Source organism: Oreochromis aureus, linkage group 4 (genome assembly GCF_013358895.1).
Source record: "Oreochromis aureus strain Israel breed Guangdong linkage group 4, ZZ_aureus, whole genome shotgun sequence".
In the NCBI taxonomy this organism is placed as follows: domain Eukaryota; kingdom Metazoa; phylum Chordata; class Actinopteri; order Cichliformes; family Cichlidae; genus Oreochromis; species Oreochromis aureus.
In genome coordinates, this window is record NC_052945.1 from 22288145 (window position 1) to 22307452 (window position 19308).

The window sequence follows — 19308 nt, forward strand, 5'->3', positions numbered from 1 at the left end:
ACAGCATGATATTAGACTTTATATCAGCCTGTGAGGAAGTTTGATTTGTATCCAGATGGATGCTGACAGATTATGAGAGAAAACAGATGTCCTTAGCAACCCAGTAAGCTGACAGGATAAGAAAAACAGCCTTCAACTCAGGATGGTTCATTGTTTGAGCCATTCGTCTCTGCCCAGTCTACACTGGTGTGGTTCAGTCATGTAATCTTTATATTATATTCTTTGAACTTATTTAAGATAACCTTATAAATAAACAAATATTACAATGATTACATTTTACAGCTGAATTAATGTTGATAAATGCATTAAAGATGGTGTTTCTTTCACAATGTTGTTGATGTTGAATAGCAATTAAATAATTTATGTTAATGTAAACTGCAGAAAGCAGGTTTTTCCATGCTCTTGGACAACATTTTATCCTCTTGTGTCACTGTGGCTCTTGACCACAATAATGAAGAGAAAAATCCTCAGTTTACCAGCCTCTGACTGAGAGTGTAGATTTTTATTATTATTATTATAAGTAGTAGTAGTAGTAGTAGTAGTAGTATTAAAGTGGGTCATCTTTGTTGATTTGAATCTCCCTTTGATTATCTGGGAGTAATAGATATAAGAACTTCCTGTGTTTATAAAGGCGAGGCACTCTAGTCTTTTTCACAGAGCCTGTTGGACCCAGTTCATAGGGTAGTCTCTGAATGTGAATCCAGAGCCTGTACAGGTCAGTCTGTGGGATTCTCCAGACCTTTGAATGACTGGTTCAGATTCTGTCAGAGTCTGACCATCAATACCTGTCAAGTTAAATAGTTTGGAAACACAAATAAATGCTGTGTAATGTTAGAGTCTATCAATGTTTTATGTGCCCAGCATAATAAGTGTCTATACTGCCTTTTGAACTACAGATGACTGTATAATTATGAAATCTGTCATTGATAAACTGATGAGTAATAAAATAAATGCTTCAGAGAGTAAGGGGAATGCATTTAGTATTTACAATACTTGTTTTGGAGAAATGTAATAGTAGTGTCACTGCCTCAGTCAGACTCCCAGGATTCAGCAACCAACAGCATCAGCACAGCTACAGAGAACATGTTGGTACTCAAAGTGAACTGATGGGAGTTCACAGCACTAACATCACTCTTTATAAGAGTCTTTGAGGACGTTTGCTTTAGATACAGATTGCCAATGTCGTGGAAGTTTTAAAATAAACTGCAAACACCCAGTGAGCATTATTTGACGCGGGTTTAATTAACATATTGTAATATGGAGAGAAACACTCTGGGCAATGCCAGAGTGGTCTTTGAAGATGGGCGCAAGTCTTATATGCCTTAAAGACAAAAAAAAATCCTCAACACATCATGTGAGTCTATACCTTCCCTTAAAACCTTCCCCCTCACATGGGACCTATGACTTTACTATGCACTCAGCTGCTACCTAAAGATTTACATCCCAAATCTGCTTCCCAAGATAAGGAGAATTACGACCCCTTCACATGGACGCCTAGATGTCTCTGACATCTTCACAAAATGGCTTCACTGTGTGTGTGGAAACATTAGAAACAGATGTTATGCTATTCTACATCCATATAACTAAGTGAGAAAGTGATATTATTATTCCTTAAGTGATCAAAACACAAGAAAAGAAATCTGCCACCACAGCAATGAAAAATTATAAAAGTGATATGAGTTTTCCTGTCACTAATAGTTAGAGATTGCAGTCGTGTTGCAAAAATTCTTTGGTGCATACACAAAACAATGTGATTCACAACACTACCTCAGAGATTGTTTGACCTTTTTTATATCACTGATGAAATTTAAAACATTTAGATAAAGTACAGATGAGCATAATGTTTCTGTCAGTGTGTTGATGTGTATTAATCTGTAAAGGTGAATTGCAGAAAGCAAATTTTGCAATTTTTAATTTTTTTTTTTGATATGTTAAGTTTTTGTACAGAGTTTCTTCCTCTTCTGCCACTGTGACTCTCGAGCACAATAATAAAAAGCAGAATCTTCAGTCATCAGGCTGTTCATCTGCAGATACACCTGCTTTCTGCTGTTGTCTCTGGAGATGGTGAAGCGGCCTCTGAATGACTGAGAGTAAGAGATGCTACCGCTATTGCTAATCCAAGCAACCCACTCCAGTCCTTTTCCAGCAGCCTGTCTGATCCAAGCAGCGTGAAAATCGCCACTGAACCCTGAGTATGTACAGGTCAGTCTGTGGGAGTCTCCAGGCCTTTTAATCACTGATTCAGACTGAGTCAGTGTTTGACCCTCAGTACCTACAGACAAAAACAAAATTAGCATCTTTATTTCAAACATTTCATAATGTTTGCAGAAGAAATGTGCTGTCCTTACCAGCCCAGTAAACTGACACTATAAGAAAAACAAACATAAACCCAGGACAGTTCATTGTAAAATTCATGCCTCTCTGCTCAGTCTACAGTCATGAAAATGAACCATGTAGTCCTTGTGTTATATTTGGCAACGTTTATGTAAAAATCTGAATTTGGATCAGTTTCTTCTCCTCAAAGAGAAACACATGTCATGTCACACAAACCTCTGCACATCACTTATATTAGTCAGGTAAATCTTATAAATGCACAAATTATGTGCATTTATAATAATAGATAATAAGTTTCTCTCAAAATGTGTGAATTTCTGATACATTAGTACAACTCTCCATATGTAATAATTATTAAACACATGTTTTATAAAGTTAATAATACATTAGCGTCATCATGTTGATGGCATCTCTGAAAAAAAGTTTCACAAACAACAGCTGTTGCTTAAAAAACAATGCTAAATGAGTAAACCATTTTATCAGACATCTAAACCTCCACAAAAAGTACAATCCTCAGTACCTAAAAACAAACAGCTCATTAGATACAGTGATGCAAGCATTTTATTTGTCTTTTCACCAGTGAAAGTAAATGTATCATCCTTACCAGAACAGTTTATTAAAAATAAATTTAAAAAATGAACCAAATAATAATGAATATGAATATGAATTTGAAGGACGGGTCGGGTATATCCTTCTTGGCCCAACCTATCCCAGAATTCATAGCGCGGCCCACCCAATTACAGTTTCCAACAATGGCGGCAGCTACTTAGTTTTAATATTACTCTTATTACTCTTTTCAATACTTTATTAATTGAATTATTATTCATAATATTTGTATAATATTAAAAAATACTTTTCAAAGGCGGCAATGGCGGAGGAGCGCAGCTAAAGAGTTTGAAATATTACTCTTTCTGGGTCACAAAATGAACTTTTAACATATTTTCAGGTGAGAATGTGTAAACTTTAAATATCTGCTCGGTTTTTCAAGACATCACGTATGTGCAAAAGTGCTCCGATGTTTTTGGAGACTTCTGTTACCCCACCAGCTCGATCACTGAATAGGTGGTCAGGGTTCACTAGAGCCAGCAAGACCATCGGACTACTGGCACATCGTTTTCAGACCCCCCGCAGTTTTTCGCTACTCAGGTTAAACATGATGTATAAGTCACTTAGATAACTTAACAATGTTATTGGTTGGCTTTTTTCAGTGTTTTATTTGTTCCTGAGTAAATCGGTTTGGCTGAGATTAAATTTGTAGTTTTCACACAGCTCAATAAACGTCAAACAGAAAACTGATTAGACAGAATGGGATATTTTTTATCCTCTGTTTTGGATTGAAATGCAGTTTAAATGCTTTCTTTCTTTTCTTTTTCTTCTTTTCTTTTTCTTTGTTCCAGTGATGGCCACTCCAGGCCTTTTTACCACTGCCTCAGACTCAGTCAGCGTTTGAGCCTCAGTACCTACAGACCTAAAGAAAATTATGTCTTTATTAAATAGTAAAATCATTTTTTTCCCAATTTTAACGGTCTGTGAGGACTGCTTTGCTTACAGACTAACACTGACAAATTTTGAAAATGATGTGAAATTTCCTGTCACTAATAATTAAAATTGTCAGTTGTAAAAATGTTTTGGTGCATACAGAAGAAAAGTATAATTCGCAACACTAGTTCACAAATCTTTATATTATGAAATAAAGCAAATGAAAACATTTGCAATTACACACAAAACACAATAGTTAATGATATGAGGTCCTGATAATCCAGTATTATTTTTTTCTTTCAGTGCGCTGATGTTTAACAGTTTCTCAAGTGAACTGCAAAAAAAACAAACTGAGCATTGTTTTGTTTTTCTGATTTAGTTTGATGTGCTGAGTTTTTGTACAGTTTCTTCCTCTTGTGTCACTGTGACTCTCGAGCACAATAATAAACAGCAGAATCCTCAGTTGTCAGGCTGTTCTTCTGTATCTGATTCGATTGGTCATTCGATTGGTTTGACCATTCAAACCTGATGAACCACCAGAAGAAAAAACAGATCAGTGAAAATCAGGAAGAAAATAATGAGTTGAACTAATTTATATATCACAACATGAACCAAGATACAGAGCAGACAGACAACTGTAAGCAGGACAGACAGTCTGAACATCATCTTGAAAGTGAAGGTGCGAACGAAGGGTTTAAAATCAAGAGGACAGAAGTCTGCCACCTGGATTTTACTAGGTATGATGTCTGTGTTGTGTGGCAGGCAGGATAGGACCCAAATGCAGGACTCTCAAAGACGGGACTTAAACTCAAAAGGCAGCTTTTACTGCTGTAAAAACACTTCATGAAAATTAACACCTACAAAAACAAACCAAAACCTCAAACATGAAACCTAAACTAAACTGGCACTGGAAACTAGACACTAGGAAACATGGGCTTGAAACATGACAGGAGAAACTTACCACAAAGAGAGGGTACAACGCCACACCCATCAGGGGAAGACTAAGACACTAAATACAAGAGGTGAACAGGGCAAAGAGGAAACCGCTTCGAGACACGGCTGACACCAATTACACAGACGAGATGGAGGAGAGCGAAACAGAATACTTACAATTACTTTACAATATGATTGTGTAACAGCTAAAGTCAGTGTGCTGTGATCCTGCTGTCAGTGTTTTTGTTCAAAGAGACTCACAACATCCAGCTGCGGCAGAGCTACAGTTTTTACCTTCTGTTGCAACCAAGTGTCTTATATAAAGTCTTTATGTTAGTCTGGAAGGAAGTTCATTTTGCATACCAACAGGTGTATAAAGTAGAAAAAGGAAAGTTCTAAAAGACTAACTCATAGTTTTCAGATTATTTTTAATAATTTGTTAAAAACCTTTAACACAATCATACAAGGTGAATTTAAATATTTACACGTAAAAATAGAAAAACAAAATATTTAACTTTCAAAGTTCTTTATGAAGCTATTTTATTATTTTTTGTTATTTTTGTTTCTTAAATGGTCTAGATATGCCTTGAACAGTAGAAAGCAAATTCTGACTCTGCAGATGTTACAGAAATTTTAAGAATAACCTGCAACACATCCAGTGATCGTTTTGAAATGGTTTAATAAGAGGGGTCAAGATCTCTGTTTAAATGCATAAATAAATCTGGGTAAATTCCCAGATGATTAAACATGCATCTATTTTGTTGGTAATAAGTGAAATGAGTAAAGAAAATCAACAGCCTACTTATGCAAGATACTTCATAATTTTATTGGGGGGGTTATATTGGTTGGGTCTGATTATTGGGGGGTCATAACCCCCCCAACCCCCTTGGAAATTACGCCCCTGAGCCCTATAGCTTCAGTCCATTCTTGACCCCCTCCCACTCTAAGAATAGTTACGACCACCCGTCACCGCCCTTAAAGCAGGATGTCTGGAGATCTTCCAGTCTACAATGGGACCACTGTAAAGGTGCAATAAAACTTGGGGCTGACTTGTGATAACATTCTACATGCATACAAACTGGTAACAGGAGTGCTCTTACTATACTAAAGTGAGAAAGTGATATTACTATTGCTTATGTGATATGATTAAAATATGTGATTAATACATGAGAAAATATATCTGCTACCACACAGAGTTTCTGTACAGAGTTTCTTCCTCTTGTGTCACTGTGTATCTCGAGCACAATAATAAACAGCAGAATCCTCAGTCGTCAAGCTGTTCATCTGCAGATACACCTGCTTTCTGCGGTTGTCTCTGGAGATGGTAAATCTGCCTCTGACTGACTGAGAGTAGTGGATATAGCTACTATCATACTCAATAAAAGCAATCCACTCCAGTCTTTTTCCAGCAGCCTGTCTGATCCAACCAACATTAATATCACTGCTGAACCCTGAGTATGTGCAGGTCAGTCTGTGGGAGTCTCCAGGCCTTTTAACCACTGGTTCAGACTCAGTCAGTGTTTGACCTTCAGTACCTAAAAAGTGTTAAGAGTTCATTAGTGTAATCAAATTTTCTTTCCATAGTTTTATTTGTCCAATTAATTAGTTTGTCCTTACCAGCTGAGAAATTAAACAGGAAAAGAAGAAATGCTAAATAAAAAGGTCTGATCATTGTAAGAGTTGTTGTTGTTCAGTCTGCAGAGTGTATGTTGAGCCTTTGTGTTTTGTGCTGTGATATATATCAAGAGAGTGAAGATAATAGTTTTGCATTGTCTCCTCCTCTTTTCGACACATTTTAATTCATGAGGCATAATTTAAACTGACAATATCATGAACTGTAAAGACGTATAATATGACTTCATTAAAATAATCTACAATTCATTCATGGTCTTAGAGCTCCTCCTCTGGTGGTTTCATGGTATAACTGTTCAGGCACTTTTTGTGTGTGTTTTCTTCAGGTCATGCTGAACACAGTTCAAATACAAGTGTGTAGTGTCCATGCTGTCAGTGTCTGTGTTCAATGAGACTCACAGCATCCAGCAGCAGAGCTACAGTTTTCTACAGGGAGCTTCTCTCCTTCTGTTGCAACCAAGTGTATTAAATAAAGTCTTTATGTTAGTCTGGAAGGAAGTTTATTTTGTGTACCGATGTGTGTACAGAGCAGATAAAAGTTTTGAAAGACTTAAATATTTTTAGAGTATTTTTTTTATTATTCATGATAACCTTTCAACACAATCATACAAGGTGAATTTTGATATGTACGCTTGAAAATAGGAAAACAGAATGTTTAATGTTCAAAGTTCTTTATGAAGCTGTTTGATTTTTTGTTTTTTGTTGTTCTTGTTGCCTAAGTGTGCTGGACATGCTTTAATGGTAGAAAGCAAATTCTGACTTGGCAGAGTTTTTCTACAGTATTTCTTCCTCTTGTGTCACTGTGGCTCTCGAGCACAATAATAAACAGCGACCAGTCTGTCACGGAGCTCTGTTCTAAATGAATGAACCATAAATAAAAATTTAATTAAACTGAATATCACAGAAATTAGACCAACAAAATGAACACTTACGATTTTATGCTTATTCTATCCAACCTATTATGACTAATTTTATTATATCCTGCTGACATTTATGCAGAATATTTGTTCAGTGCCATTTCTTTATTTTCATTGTTTCCAAACATAATATTTTTCTGTTTCTATAATGTATAAATACATTTCTTATTGTTTTAATCAGTCCATGATTGTTCCATGTCCAATTATTCACAGTGTTTTTGTTCATTCTCCTAGTGGTTTGTGTTACTTTGGGTGGTTCTCTGGCACAGTAATACACATCATTCTGTCTCCATCGGTGAGACTCACAGATTCCAGCAGCTGCATCAGTAGAGATGCAGAGAACATTTGGTACTGAAGGTGATCTGATGGGAGCAAGTCTTTATATCAGGCAGGAAGGAAGGTACCATGAGGAAACGAGACTTCCAGATGCAGATTGACAAACTGCTGATGGCTAATTAACCGGACACATGATAACACCTCTGTAGTGCAGTACGTTGACCATGTTTATGAATTATTTGTTACTCACTGAACAAACATTGCTGGCTAAACTAAAAGTTATATTGTTGGTGATTTCAGTGCGTTTCTGTGAGCTGGATAATAATATGATTGTTTAACAGTTACAGTCAGTGTGCCGTGATCCAGCTGTCAGTGTTTCTGTTCAGTGAGATTCAGAGGTTCCAGCAGCAGCCACTCCACAGAACATGTTGATGCTGATCTGATGGGAGCTTCTCTATGGGCTCAAATTGTGGTCATAAATATTTTGTACTTCTAAATCAAATGTGTAGTGGTGAACTGAGTTTTGTAACCTTGTAAACCAAAATATCTGTTTGTGCATCTATAGATGAGAATTTGTGTTTGTAAAAAATATTTACACAAGTTAATTTTTTTTTTTTGTTAAGGTCTGATTACAGATACAAAGAAAAAACTACGTATAAAACGCTGCGCTCAAGTTCCCTGGTTGTATGTGAGTTTCAACTTGCAAGAATGTATTTTGACCCGGTTTTTCTTCCTTTGAGCCTATTGGTCAATGTCATATCAATCACAAATTTAACAATACAATCAGAGAACAGATATGTTTGGCTGTTGGAGGGGTGCTTTACTGACCTAGAAACAATAATGTAGTCTAGTCCACTTTAAGTGTTCAAGCAGAGGAGAAAAGTGTTATATAAGGACCAGTCAATGTGTACATCCAGCATTTTCGTGCAATTTATTTCTCACGATTTGTTTATCTTAAACAAACAAAAATATATAAGGGGATTAAAAAAAATTACACTGATGATGTTCAAAAGAACTCGTATATTAGGGTGAAAAACATCATTTAGAAGAAGGATGAAAATTGTAAGATTATTTACATAGATTTACACGTCCCTTTATTCTTCACAGCCATAAATACGTATAAACATGACAGCTTTGCAAAATTATTTTTGCAATAAGATAGTTTTATTGTGTTTGTAAGTATATTTACGGAGTATGATTGCTATGTTGTATTTAATTTACGTGACTGTGAAAGGCAGAAAGCAAACTGCTGAGTTTTTGTACAGAGTTTCTTCCTCTTGTGTCACTGTGACTCTCGAGCACAATAATAAACAGCTGAATCCTCAGTTGCCAGGCTGTTCATCTGCAGATACACCTGCTTTCTGCTGTTGTCTCTGGAGATGGTAAACCGGCCTCTGAATGACTGAGAGTAGTAGATGCTAACACTGCCACTGCTGATATAAGCGATCCACTCCAGTCCCTTTCCAGCAGCCTGTCTGACCCAAGCATTATTATAATCACCACCGAACCCTGAGTATGTACAGGTCAGTCTGTGGGAGTCTCCAGGCCTTTTAACCACTGATTCAGACTCAGTCAGTGTTTGACTCTCAGTACCTACAGACAAACAAGAATAATTAGTGACTGTTTTTCAAGTATATCAGTTCAATTTCACAACAATGTTAGTAAAACGACTGCACTTTCCTTACCAGCCCAGTAAATTGAAAGGATTAGAAAAACAACCATAAACTCAGGATGATTCATTGCAAAGGCCATTTGTCTCTGCTCTGAGCACAGTGGTGGTTCATCATGTATTCCCTGTCTTATATTCTGCACCGTGTCTTCAAACATGGTAGAGATCATAGTTTGCATCAGCTCCTCCTACTCAAAGACAAACACACATCCTCTCCTTCAGTGTGTATGTTCCAGGAATATTGTTGTGATTTCTTTGGAAATAACGAAACAAAATCATTTCTAAAGTTACAGAAGTTTAGTTGAAATGCTTCAATCATACACTTAACATTTTCTTAATGAAATGTCATATGTGATTTTTACTTAATTGCAGTCTAAAGGTAATTATTGTTATGTCATTAATTCCACATCTCCACGTTGCCGTTGCAGCACATACGATGATGTCGTATCTGCTGCAACGAGTCCCCCAGCTGCTCACAGATAAGACACGTGACAAGTGATGGTCATGTTATGGTGACCTGACTGCACAAACAGAGGCTGGCTGTGTCAACTGCTCACACTTTACACCTGTTGAGACAACACATTCAATACCGAATCTGTGTTTAAACAAAAAAAAAGATAAATCTACAAAAAGGATCTTTATTTAAAAACAAACAAAAACTGAACATTCTCTATTTTGATGGCAAATTGATGTTGAACTTAAGCTGAAATACTTCACATATATATTTAAAATATATGAATTAGATGTCTAATTCATTAGCCTCCCAGTGTGATCTCCAGGATCCAGATCTGCACAACCAGTAAGACGGCAAATGATTTGTCTGGTTTCTGGTAGGATTCCACCAGTCATCCTGACTGGCAACAGTGGACACACAAAAAGAGTGCACTCCAGCAGGTGTGAAACTGCTCTAGGCTGCAACCTCTCTACTTGTGACATTGCTGAATTTGATTTTTATATTTTTGGGGGCAGTGTATAAATTGCTGACTGACAGATCAGCTGATCTGTTCTCTGACTTGACTGACCATCGACCTTCTATAACTCTGAGGAACAAACTGAAGATAAGGTTCCAACCTAACCAAATACCTTTTAAAGGGACAATTCAAATAATTAAGGACAATGACTTTTAATTTTATTTCATTTTATGAAAGGCCCAGGTCGTAATATCTGTTATGAACCTATTACCTGTTGATAAAGCCACGGTTAACTGAAAATCCTGTGTTTTGATTATTTTTACACATATCCAGCTTCTCCCCTAACCTAGAGTAGTAAGGTGTACTTGGGTTACATAAACTACATGTAATTACGAACAAAGTATCATCAAAATGGTTACTCCTCTGATCCTAGGTGTTTTTCATGCCTTTGCACTTGTATTGTTTCTTTCAGCGTGTTGATGATGTCAAAGTGCAGTTTATTTCTCTAAATGTGTTGTGTTTTTTGTGTCTGTGTTTTTGAATTTTTTTACGGCATTGCTTCCTCTTCTGAGAAGGTGGGCCAGTGACAGAAGAGTTGTCTCTGGATATGTTAAACCGTCCTCTGAATGACTGAGAGCAGTGGATGCTACTACTATCATAAGCAATTTAAGCAATCCACTAGTCCTTTTCAAGCAATCTGTCTGATCCAAACATTACTATAATTACTGAACCCTGAGTATGTACAGATCAGTCTGTGGCCTTTTAACCACTGATTCAGACTGAGTTAGTGTTTGACCCTCAGTACCTGATAAACAACTAATTAGCTACTTATTTCAAGCATATAAATTCATAATGATAGCAAAAGAATGTCCTTACCAGCCCAATAAACTGACAGGATAGGAAAAACAAACACAAATCCAGAACTGTTCATTGTAAAAGTCATGTCTCTCTGTCCAATCTGGAGTGCTGTAAATCCACCACATAGTCCCAGTGTTATAATTACATAACCCATAAGTATAAGTCTATGTATCAGAATTTGCATTTGCTCAACCGCTACCTCTATCATTTCTTTCCCTTGAATAATAATCAGTTATCTTAGAGCTCCTCCTCTGGTAGTTTCATGTTATAACTGTTCAGGCACTGAGAGGTTTTTGTTCAGCTCTGTTGATGGTTTGTGATACTGTGGCTCTTGGGCACAATAATAAACAGCTGAATCCTCAGTCGTCAAGCTGTTCATCTGCAGATACAACTGCTTTCTGCTGTTGTCTCTGGAGATGGTGAAGCGGCCTCTGACTGACTGAGAGTAGTGGATCTCATTACCATTAGAGTGGATCCAAGCAACCCACTCCGGTCGCTTTCCAGCAGCCTGTCTGACCCAAGCAGCATGAATATTATCACTGAATCCTGAGTATGTACAGGTCAGTCTGTGGGATTCTCCAGTCCTTTTAATCACTGATTCAGACTGAGTCAGTGTTTGACCCTCAGTACCTACAGACAAAAAGAAAATTAGCTTCTTTATTTCAAACATTTCATAATGTTTGCAGAAAAAATGTGCTGTCCTTACCAGCCCAGTAAACTGACACTATGAGAAAAACAAAGGTAAACTCAGGACACTTCATTGTAATAGTCATGTCTCTCTGCTCAGTCTACAGTCATCAACCATGTAGTCCTTGTGTTATATTTGGCAACATTTATGTAAAACTCTGAATTTGCATCAGTTTCTTCTCCTCAAAGAGGAACACATGTCATGTCACACAAACCTCTGCACATCACTTATATTAGTCAGGTAAATCTTATAAATCCACAAATTTTGTTTATTATTTATGACATAATAGATAATAAGTTTCTCTCAAAATGCATGAATTTCTGATACATTAGTAAAACTTTCCATATGTAATAATCATTAAACACATGTTCTATGAAATTAATAATACAGTGTGGGAGCGTCATCATGTTGATGGCATCTCTGAAAAAGTTTCACAAACAAGAGCTGTTGCTTAAATATTCTGTCCTTTCACCAGTGAAAGTAAACGTATCATCCTTACCAGAACAGTTTAAAAAAAATGAACCAAATATTCATGAATATTAATATGAATTTGAGGGATGAGTCGGGTGTATTCTTTTGGGCCCACCCTAGCCCAGAATTCATAGCGCGGCCCAGCCAGTTACAGTTTCCAACAATGGCGGCAGCTACTTACTTTTAATATTACTCTTATTACTCTTTTCAATACTTTATTAATTAAATTATTATTCATAATATTTGTATAATAATAAAAAAAATACTTTTCAACACAGCTAAAGAGTTTGAAGTATTAATCTTTCTGGGTCACAAAATGAACTTCTAACATATTTTCAGGTGTGTAAACTTTAAATATCTGCTCGGTTTATCGAGACATCACATATGTACAAAAGTGCTCTGAGGTTTTCGGAGACGTCTGTCACCCCACCAGCTTGATCACTGACCGGATGGTCAGGGCACACTAGAGCCGGCAAGAACATCGGACTACCAGCACATTGTTTTCAGACCCTTTGCAGTCTTTCGCTACTCAGGTTAAACATGATTAGTGAAAGTCACTTAGATAACTTTTTTCAGTGTTTTTCAGTGGTTTATTTGTTCCTGAGTAAATCGGTTTGGCTGAGATTAAATTTATAGTTTTCACATGGCTGAATAAACGTCAAACAGAAAACTGATTAAACAGAAGTGTGAGATGGTAAAGAATTTACTCCAGTGTCCTGTTATATTTTAGATAGCGAGGAGCAGCCGGCTATCGACACAGTGGTGACGCACATCAGAAGGCTAGATGGTCCCATTCCACAGCCTCACACTTACGGCCTTCTCGGTCTTCGGAGGACCCGGCCCACGTAGACCGCAAACGCCCGGTCCTCCGAAGGATGCGGCCCTTGAATTGGGACACAGCTAATAAGAAGAAAGAGTGTTGCTAGGACTGATCGGAGGCAAATTTCATTTCAAAAGACTTCCCGACGGAAGCTTTGATTAAAGCATGGTTTTGTACAAACTGTGCAAAAAGGAGTTTGCACACCACCGAAGCACTTTGACCTTACGGTACCATCTAAATGCAATAGATGTTGCAGCGAGCACAGAACCTGTGGGAGCTGTTAGAGCTAGCAGTTCGAGTACCAACAAAAGGTGTCGGCAGCCAAACTTGAAGAATTGACTGGCTTCAGGATCAAAATTAGTAAGTCAACATTGGACAAACTTAAAAATTCTCTCGCCAAATGGATTGCTCTGAACTGTAGACCACTACACAGATTCAGATGAGGAAGAAATTTTTAGCAGGGCCCTGAGTTTGTACAGAGCAGAATCCACCATCAGTGAGACTGACTGCAGTGGTGGTCCACTCGAGCACTGACCCACCCACAGCTGTCTGTCCTGGCCTGCAAGTATTTGATTAGTCCTGCCACTTCTGTCTCATGTGAGAGACTGTTCTCACTTGCAGGTCACATAGTAACGAAAAACAGAGCTGCCTTTAGCTCTGAAAATGTGAACAGGCTAGTTTGTCTAAGTAACTGGCTGAAAGAGACGGACAGTAAATAAGCATGGAGGTATTGTGAGTCCAATGGGTTTGTTATTTTATGCACTTAAATGTTTGATAATCACACTGTTTTAGCCTAATGCACAAAATAATTTTGGCTAAGGTTACTCAGAGTTAAAGGTGAAGCTGGTCAAATAACCTTTTATGTTTTTCCTTTATTTTTTAAGAAGAAAAACTGCACTTTATGTTAAATTTTTTATTATTATTTTTTAAAGACAATACCGTTTTGAAAATGCACTTGAAGTACTTAAAATAACACTTTATTTTTATGTCTGTCCAATTTTGGCCATTTTTTTTCTCTATTTTGGATTGAAATGCAGTTTAAATGCTTTTTTTCTTTGTTCCTCTGGTGGCTACTGCACCCTGAGTATGTACAGGTCCTCCAGGCCTTTTTACTACCGCCTCAGACTCAGTCAGGATTTGACCCTTGTTACAGACAGTCAACCAGAATTATCTTGTGTAATTAAAACATTTATCTTAAGCTTTTTTTAAGCTGTTCTTACCAGGCCTGTAAATTGACAAGAGAAGAAAAACAACCATAAACTCATGAGAATTTATCATCAAAGCCATTTTTCTGCCGGTCTTCAGTGATGCAGGTTAATCTTGTCAGGTCTGTTTTTATATTCTGCAGCACATATTCAAAGATGGAAGCAGTCTGAGTTTGCATCAGCTCCTCCTCATCATCAATCAATTTAACTAAAGAAATGTTCAAGCTAACCAAATAAACATTTATACAAGTAATATGTATGTTCATTCATGTTTTACTCATCAGGATTTGATCACTCATTAAAAATAAAAATTGCATTGAAACACTGTATCTGGTAAGAAAAAGAAAGAAAATTATTTCTTTACTAAATACTAAAATCAGTGTTTCCTTCTTTTAGTATTTTCTGATTTTCCTGACTTTACCCCAAAGTGGAATTTTAAAATAAAGAGTAAAGTATTTATTTATTTATAAATTCATTTATTATAAATTCATTTATTTACGTACCATGTTTCTCTTCATGTTTCTTTGTTTCTGCTTCATTGTCCTTTCTGACTCGTCTTTTTTAGCGTTTTATCTTTCAACAAGGGTTTCACCAGTTTAACTCAGAATAAGTTTAAAGGCATTAACTCAGAATTTAAAGAGAATTAACTAAAACATTATGATATGTTCATGTGAAAAGTAGTGAAAGTATTTATTTTTCTACACATCCTATATTTTCATTACTGTTTTTTTCTTCTTAAAATTGTGGTTAAAAGTTTATGAATTTTATTTTTCACATTGTTTTTCATTGTTACCATAACATGTTTGTAGATTCTGTGCATTTTACTAATATGTATTCACAGATGGTAGAATCACAGGTGTTATTGTGACAGTTAGTTGAACATCATATTCTTGATCATCTACTGCCCCCTGTAGGTTCCTGTGAAACTGTATGGTTGAAGGTTTTTGTAAAGCCTCTCTCATTACTTAAATCACTGTGTGTGTTTGGCACAGTAATACACAGCAGAGTCCTCTGGCTTTAGGCTGGAAAGTCTCAGATGTACCATGCTGTTGCTGGTGTCTTTGGTGATTTCGATTCGTCCACTCAAACTGCTCACGTATTTGTTGCTGCTGGAATCTGAGTAGCCAATTCCCATCCATTCCAGTGCTTTTCCTGGCTTTTGTCTTATCCAGTTCATAGCATAGCTGCCAAAACTGAAACCAGATCCTCTGCAGGAGAGACTGAGAGTCTCCCCAGGCCGTTTCACTACAGGACTGGAAGGAATGGACTCCATACTCTGACCTGTAACACCTGAGGAGTTAAAAAGGAACCAGTGAGACAGACATCTGCAAAATGTTCTTATAGCACTCGTTGTTTCATGGAAAAATATTAAACAAAGAAGCAGAAGAACTCACAGTGAAGCAAAGAAGCAACCAGCAGCAGAGTGAGTGTTTGTGTCATTGTGAGTCTAGAGATTCTTCACTGCTGCTCCAAGAATCAACACACAGCACAAAACAAGTGAGCAGCACAGAAGTACACTGCACACAGTGAAGATTTGCATCAGGATATTATGGAGAGGGAGGGGCTCTTGTGTTGGCATCTCTTATAATTTATAAGTTGTACTTTATTTGTAGCATATTATCTGATTCATTATGTAGTGTAATAAAAGATTTTTATTATGCTTCATTGAAAACAAGGAAATCAGACAATTCACATTTTCCATGTAGCTTTCATGTTAATGACACAGCTGAATAAATAAGCATTTAATCTGATGTCTTAGGGATAAATATATGCACTATATAAATGTCATGTAAATGTTTAAAAACATGTGAGTCAAAACAATTTCATTTTTTCTTGATTCTTTATTGTAATACAGTCAGTTCTTAACTCATTTAAAGCACAAGATCAGCTGTGTTTATCTAATTAGGTGAAGTGTTCCACCCCACTTAAAAGAAAGGTTTTATCTGGAGTGGGGTGTGACAGAAACTGAAAAGAGAACTATTAACTGCCACAAAGTTGATGTCAGTAAAACACTGTTTATTTCACAATTAACCAAACGAACCAATTAGGGCCAAAATAAAATATAGGGAAGTTCTGTGCGTCAGGGTCTCCAAGGCCAAAACAACAAACGAAACCCCCCTTTCTAGCTAAAAACAAACTGAGCACAGTCTGTCTATCAGAAAACAAAATACAGTGGCTGAGCTGCCAACTAGCCACAAAACATGAGAAAACTGTTGGAACAAAAACGTCAGAGAACCCCTACCTGCTTCCACTGTTGAGTTACTGTTGATTTCGGCTCAAACCTGTCTGCCCATTCTCCTCTGATCTGAAAAGGCCTGACCTCAAGACTTTTCTCCTGCCACTCACTGGATATTTTCTCTTTTTCAGGACATTGATGGCAGATCAAAAGTTTCTAAACACTCAGACCAGCCTGTCTGCCACTAACAACCATGCCACATTCAGTCATCTTTCCTCCACATTCTGATGCTCAGTTTGAACTTCTGCAGGTCATCTTACCCATGACTAAACAACCGCTTATGTTGAGTTACTAACATGTATGCATGAATGTATAGTTTTTTCACTTTTTTAATCACATTTATCTTGTATTAAGTGGAAAAACTTAATAGAAATTAAATACCTGTTAAACAAATAATTAGCTTCTTTTTCAAGAATATAAATTCCTGTCAAGTCATAATGTTTGCAAAAGAATACTTTGTCCTTAACGGCTCAATAAACTGACAGGACAGGAAAAACAAAAATAAACCCAGAATAGTTCACTGTAAAAGTCATGTCTCTGTGTCCAGTCTACAGTGCTGTAGTCCCAGTGTTATACTTACATAATACATAAGGAGAGGAGCTTACAAAGCTTTTCCCCTCCCCTACCTCGGCGCCTCAGACCATATCACTGTCATGCTAATGCCTGCTTACAGACCGCTCGTTAAAGTCACCAAACCGGTTCGTAAGCGGATACAAGTGTGGCCAGAAGGGGCTTCAGAGGCTTTACAGGACTGTTTTAACATCACAGACTGGAACATGTTTAAGCAGGCTGCCACCTATAACAACACCACTGACCTCCAGGAGTACGCAGAGACTGTTACTGCCTACATCAACAAGTGTACTGAGGATGTAACAGTCATGAAAACCATAACTGTCCGGGCCAATCAAAAACCATGGATGACAGGAGAGGTCTACAGGCTGCTGAAAGCTCGGAATGTTGCCTTCAGAGATGGAGACGAGGCGAGCCTGAGGACAGCTAGGGCCAACCTTTCCCATGGTATCAGAGAGGCTAAGAGACAGTACTCCAGGAAAATATCTCATCACTTCAAAGACAGCAGAGACTCACGGAGCCTGTGGCGGGGCATTCAGACCATCACAGATTACAAGCCCCCACCACAGACCTGTGATAGCACTATCCCCCTGCTGAACGAGCTGAACACTTTCTTTGCTCGCTTTGAAGTCCAAAACAGCACCACTGCACAGAAGACCCCACCCCCTCCTGGTGACCAGGTGATGACTCTGTCCCCGGACAGCGTGAGGAGATCCCTCAGCAGGATCAATGCACGTAAAGCTCCGGGTCCTGACAACATTCCTGGTCGTGTACTGAGAGACTGTGCAGTGGAACTCACTGATGTCTTCACAGACATCTTCAATATATCACTTATCCAGGCTGTCGTCCCCACATGTTTTAAAGCCACCACAATCATTCCGGTTCCAAAAAAGTCATCTCCCTCCTGCTTTAATGACTACCGTCCTGTTGCACTTACTCCCATCCTGATGAAGTGCTTCGAACGACTAGTCATGCAACACATCAAGACTGTCCTGCCCCCCTCCCTGGATCCCTTCCAGTTTGCGTATCGGCCCGACCGCTCAATCGATGATGCCATCTCCACTGCACTCCACTCAGCACTCACACACCTGGACAAAAAAGACTCATATGTTCGAATGCTGTTCATAGATTTCAGTTCAGCATTCAACACTATAATCCCCCAACAGCTCACTCAAAAACTGGTCCAGTTGGGGCTTAACACCTCTCTGTGCAACTGGCTGTTGGATTTCCTCACCGGAAGACCTCAAGCAGTACGGGTCGGCAGTAATACATCCAGCACCATCATTTTAAACACGGGGCCCCTGCAGGGATGTGTGCTGAGCCCCTCCTCTTCACTCTGCTGACCCATGACTGCACTCCATCATACAGCTCCAACCTCTTCATCAAGTTTGCGGACGACACAACGGTGGTGGGTCTCATTAGCAACAGGGATGAGACCGACTACAGAAGTGAGGTGAGACGCCTGGCCACGTGGTGTGTTGACAACAATCTCTCTCTGAATGTGGAGAAGACGAAGGAGATTGTTGTGGACTTCAGGAGAATGCACACCCAACATGCTCCTCTGACCATTGACGGAGCGTCTGTGGAGAGAGTGAGCAGCACTAAGTTCTTGGGTGTGCACATCACAGAGGATCTCTCCTGGACGTACAACACCACAGCACTGGCCAAGAAATCACAGCAGCATCTCTTCTTTCTCCGCAAACTAAGAAGAGCAGGAGCACCAGCCCCCATCATGTACACTTTCTACAGAGGCACCATCGAGAGCATCCTGTCGAGCTGCATCACTGTGTGGTTTGGAGCCTGCAATGCGTCCTGTCATAGAACCCTCCAACGGATAGTGAGAGATGCAGAGAGGATAATTGGTGTCTCTCTCCCCTCCCTCCAGGACATTTACAGCACCCGTCTCACTAAAAAAGCCCTTTGCATAGCGGCTGATCCCACGCACCCAATGCAAAGCTTCTTCAAGCTGCTGCCGTCAGGGAGGAGACTGCGGAGTCTCCAGGCCAGGACCAGCAGACTGAAGGACAGCTTCATCCATCAGGCTGTCAGGAAGCTTAACTCCCTCCCGATTCTGCCCCCTCTCCCCTCTCTCCTCCACGGTCTCACTGAACTCTGTCACACACACACACACACACACACACACACACACACACACACACACACACACACACACACACTCTCTGACTCACTCACTGGCCTGCACCAGTTATTAGTCACTTTGTGGAGCATTGGACTGCCATTACCTCACAAGACTTTGTTGTTACACTATCTCCTACCGTACATTACCAAATCTCCATTTGCACTATTTG

The 19308-nt window shown here is 38.6% G+C and overlaps 2 gene segments (V, D, J or C); both read right to left on the minus strand.

Annotated features, from left to right (window-relative positions):
* Window positions 1–8788: 8788 nt before the first annotated feature.
* Window positions 8789–9325, minus strand: LOC120439883. The segment is given in 2 exon segments: window positions 8789–9164; window positions 9257–9325. Coding segments are annotated over 2 exon segments (378 nt in total).
* A 5645-nt stretch (window positions 9326–14970) lies between these two features.
* On the minus strand, window positions 14971–15688 carry LOC116318865. The segment is given in 2 exon segments: window positions 14971–15483; window positions 15588–15688. Coding segments are annotated over 2 exon segments (366 nt in total).
* Window positions 15689–19308: the final 3620 nt, after the last annotated feature.